General features: G+C 47.2%; 1 protein-coding gene across 5 annotated transcripts in view; it reads left to right on the top strand.

The window, feature by feature from the left end:
- Window positions 1–4987, top strand: part of Ablim3 (actin binding LIM protein family member 3) — a 119301-nt gene that overhangs the window by 105917 nt on the left and 8397 nt on the right. For all 5 annotated transcript variants that reach the window (XM_029471982.1, XM_021150362.2, XM_021150359.2 and 2 more), the window contains 2 exons: window positions 2076–2105; window positions 2600–2658. In XM_029471982.1, the coding sequence (XP_029327842.1) occupies window positions 2076–2105; window positions 2600–2658 (89 nt within the window). The remainder of the gene's footprint in view (window positions 1–2075; window positions 2106–2599; window positions 2659–4987) is intronic.

Here is a 4987-nt window from a genome sequence, read left to right as displayed (position 1 = left end):
CCCCACCCCACCCCACCCCACCCCTGTAAGACACAGAAGCCCAAGATCACCGAGTTCATAGAAATGGATCTCACAGTTGGGCCTCTTGCTAGAACTATGTTGGAACACAGCCGGCACCCAGATTCAGTCTTTTGAATTGATGAAGGGAGGGATCAGAAGAGGCTGGCCCTGAAGGCAGCCTCAGGCTCTCTCACTTTCCTGACTCTCTGGTCATCCTTCTGGGCCTCTCCTGGGTATGGACCACAGACTGGGGCACCAAATGAAACCATGTTCTATTAAGTAGTCACACCACCTCTTGGGGGAAGTCTGGAGCCGTGACTTCTGATTGAGTTCATAATAAAATACTGCCATCTGAATGGCTTAAAAATACAGAGCTCCTTTTTTTGAGGTTCTGAGCGTTTCAAGCGTCCCAACTTAAAACTCTCACGGAGCTCCTTACTGTTGTTCCTGCTCCATCTGTCTCCTTCTTCTCTCACCCCTATGGAGCTCAGTCCGCTAGGAAGTTGTATCTCCAGACACTGCTTTCTAGGAGAGAGAAGCCATTGTTAGTTATAGTTCTCTACTCCAGGCCTTTGCAGGCATCACTATTGGTCCTTACAATCTACATAGTGTAGAAAAGTTATCATCTCTCACTTCACAGATGAGAGAAGTAACATGAGGCCACTTACCCATGGTTATTAGAAAGCCAGTAAGTGAGTAAGCTAGGTCAGACAAGTTGGAGGGAACCTAGGGCCATGAACTTGCCCCTCTTCCCCTTGCTAGCCCTTGATTTTGGTGAGACTGAAGATGGAGAAGGGAGGGGATGGATAAGGCCAGTGTTATGTATGGGTTAGGGACTGTGCTAAATATCTCTACGATTTAGCATGCTCACACATAAGCACACACACAAACACACACACACAAGGGCAGGTGCTCATGAAAAGTAGAGGCATTGGATCCCCTGGATCTAGAATTAGAGTTACTTGTGAGGACCCCAGTGTGGGTACTGGGAACTGATGCAGAGGCCATGGAGAGGTGTTGTTTAATGGCTTGCTCCCCATGGCTTTCTTATAGACCTGGAACACCAACCCAGGGATGGCACCTCTCACAGTGAGCAGTACCCTCCCCTCTCAATCACTAATAAGAAAATGCCTTCTAGCAGTGGTTCTCAGCCTTCCTAATGCTGTGACCCTTTAATACAATTCCTCATGTTGGGGTGACCCCAACCATAAAATTATTTTTGTTGATAGTGTAATTTTGCAACTGTTATGAATTGTGATGTAAATATCTGATATGCAGGATATCTGATATGCAACCCCTGTGAAAGGGTCGCTCTACTTCTCCAAAGGGGCCTCAATCCACAGGATGAGGAGCACTGCCCGATAGGCTTGCCCATGGCCCATTCTTACAGAGGCATTTTATCAATTGAGGATCCCTCCTCACAGCTGACTCTAACTAGTGTCACGCTGACATAAAACTAACGGGCACATGTGTATTCTTCACAATATCCTTACAACAGAGACACTGTCACTCCTATTCCACAAACGATAAAACTGAAGGATGACTAAGCAGCTTGTCTGATCTTAGAATATACTAAGGACAGAGACAGGGATGAACTGATGAGACTGTTTCCCTGTCTAACCACTTGGGGCGCTGTTTTCCATCTCTGCCTCTAGGTCTCTTGAGGGCACCAAGACTGTGCCAAATACACCTGTTGACTAGGGATGTAGCTTAGTGGAAAGGGGTGTGCTTAGCATGTGTGATGTCCCCATCCTCCATCACCAGCACAATACGTAAATACATATATAGTCATGCATGCATGCATACATGCATACATACATATCCCAGCTACATCTATGCAACAGATATCCCTGAGTGTGTTCCCTGCCAGGTACTAAGAACGGGGAGGGAGAGGGAAGGTGGTGTTTAGATTTAACAGTAAGAAACTGACTAACTGGAAGTGACACTGTTTGAGGCCCCATCTTCGCATCAGCCAGAGTCTTTGAGCATGAAGCCATGTTTCTTTGTAAGTGAGAAATGTTTCCACCGTGCCAGTATATACCCATAAGCACTGATCTGAATTCTCTCTCTTGCAGCCCCTCGTTCACACTACCTGGCTGACAGTGGTATGTTCTGCCTGCCCAACCACAAGCCCCTGTGTCTTGTAAGGACAGAGCCCAGGCAGTCCCGGCTCCCCATGGCTTGATTGACAGAGTCCTAGCATAAGTTAGCTGACCCATCTAACAGTTTGTCCACTGTCAGATTGTGGGTCTCCACTTGGGGTTCTCCCAAAGAGAAGAGAAGAGCACATGTCTCTTATACCCACCTGGGACCCTGGATTTGAGCTTAAGTCCAGTTTCAAGGCCTGTGGCCAAAACACAGGCATCTGTCCTAAGAGGATAGATGTGTATAAGTCAATGCCAGGGTGTGTAAAGTAGGTGCTTTGGTGGGTCTTGATGGAGCAGGGTTCCCCAAAACAGTCTAGAAAACTTGAGGAGAACTTGGTATTCCCTGGATCCCACCCCGCATCCCACTAGGTGGAGGGTACTGTTGGCCAGGTGACCCCAGGGAGAGTAACCTTGGCTCATCGATCCTGACAGCTCTTCTGCCTCTTTTTCAGATCCCCTCATCTCCAAATCTGCCTCACTGCCTGCCTACAGGAGAAATGGGCTGCACCGGGTAAGGAGACCATGCTGAGAGCCTCTCCCCCAGATGCTAACTCTCTAACCCGAGTGATAACCTGGGTAGGACTGAGGACAGGCCTTAGAGTGGAGTTGGTGTTGATAAAAGTGCTAATAATTTCCCCCTCCCCTTTGGGTCATCCAGAAGAAAGAAGCAGAGGGAGATGCTAGGAAAGAACTCTGAGTCATCGCTGGCTTTACCAGCACCAACTACCTTCATACCTCAGGCAAGGCAGTCACTAATGGGAAACCCATTTTGTGGGTGGAACAATAAAGGCAAAAAAGATAGAGGGTGCAAGCCCAGGTTCTCGAACCCAATGAGTGGCTGAGCTGGGATTCAAACTTCCTACACCCTTGAGAAGCTCATAAAACCCCTCGTGTAATCAGTGAGCTAGTTCAGTGGGTAAAGGGAGGGGACATGTTGCTATAAACCTGAATAAGTCCTCAACAGAGGAATGGATACAGAAATTATGGTACATTTACACAATGGAGTACTACACAGCTATTAAAAAGAATGAATTTATGAAATTCCTAGCCAAATGGATAGACCTGGAGGGCATCATCTTGAGTGAGGTAACACAATCACAAAGGAACTCACACAATATGTATTCACTGATAAGTGGATATTAGCCCAAAACTTAGGATACCCAAGATATAAGATACAATTTGCTAAACTCATGAAACTCAAGAAGAATGAAGACCAAAGTGTGGGCACTGTGCCCCTTCTTAGAAGTAGGAACAAAACACCCATGGAAGGAGTTACAGAGACAAAGTTTGGAGCTGTGATGAAAGGATGGACCATCTAGAGACTGCCATATCCAGGGATCCANCCCATAATCAGCTTCCAAACGCTGACACCATTGCATACACTAGCAAGATTTTGCTGAAAGGACCCAGATATAGCTCTCTCTTGTGAAACTATGCCGGGGCCATACAAACACAGAAGTGGATGCTCATTGTCAGCTATTGGATGTATCACAGGGCTCCCAATGGAGAAGCTAGAGAAAGTACCCAAGGAGCTAAAGGGATCTGCAACCCTATAGTTGGAACAACATGATGAACTAACCAGTACCCCGGAGCTCTTGTCTCTAGCTGCATATGTATCGAAAGATGGCCTAGTCGGCNATCACTGGAAAAAGAGGCCCATTGGACTTGCAAACTTTATATGCCCCAATACAGGGGAATGCCAGGGCCAAAAGAATGGGAATGGGTGGGTAGGGATGTGGGGGGGGGGGGGTATGGGGGACTTTTGGGATAGCATTGGAAATGTAATTGAGGAAAATGCGTAATAAAATAAACAATATAGAATTACAAAATAAGCTCAAAAAAAAAAAAAAAAACCTGAATAAGTGATGGGGACAGGGTCTGTGTGCCAAGTATTGAACTGTAAGCACCAACTAAGTGCCAGGCACTGCTCCAGGTTCTGAGAATCCTACAGTGAATGAAGTCACTTTTCCTGTGACATTCACAGTCCTCATTAGAAGAGGGACAGTAAGGGAGAAATTGGAGCAGTCAGGTGGCCAGAAGTGCCAAGATGGAAAATAGCCAAGGGAGTGGAAAAATGATGAGACAGGAGTAAATTTAAACAAAGGCCTGAGCATAGTAGGAGGGCTCAGCATCTGAAGACCTGCTGAGAAGAGAACCATAGCCCCAAGTCACATGGCCAGAATGCAAAGAGTGAGGGCCTGAAGCCAGATGGGAATGTCGTTAGGAGCCATACACCCCAGGAAGGCACTTCAGAGGGTGCTCGTAGATGTGCCCTGTGAACCCAACTTGGATTTTTAGTGGGATCCTTCTGTCTCTTGTGAAGAGTAGACCCTGCAAGTGAGCCGGAAGTGGAAGCCATAGCTCTACTAGGAGACCATCTTAGAATGGGACACACAAGGAGGCAGGGCACCACTGGAGAGAATGTTTGGTATTCATGGCCCTGGCCTCGGGAGAAGCCTGTCTTCAGTGCACGCCAGCACACATTCATTCGTTCATTCATTCATTCATTCATCATGTTTATGGAAAACCCCTTCGCTGCTAGGTTCTGCTCTGATGCTTAGAACCTGTAAGTGACCAAAACAAAAGATCTCTGTCCAAGGCATGGAGAGATGGCTCAGTGGTTAAGAACACTGGCTGCTCTTGCAAAGAACCTGGGCTTGGTTCCCAATGCCTGCATCGTGGCTCTCAATTGTCTATAACTGCAGTTCCAGGGGATCCAAGGACCCCTTCTGGCCTCCACAGCCACAAGGGTACATACACACACACACACACGCACACACACACACATACACGCACACACACATACACACGCATCGTGGCTCTCAATTGTCTATAACTGC

Source organism: Mus caroli, chromosome 18 (genome assembly GCF_900094665.2).
Source record: "Mus caroli chromosome 18, CAROLI_EIJ_v1.1, whole genome shotgun sequence".
NCBI lineage: Eukaryota > Metazoa > Chordata > Mammalia > Rodentia > Muridae > Mus > Mus caroli.
The sequence above is the reverse complement of the archived record's forward strand: the minus strand, read 5'-3'. Positions and strand labels throughout refer to the sequence as shown.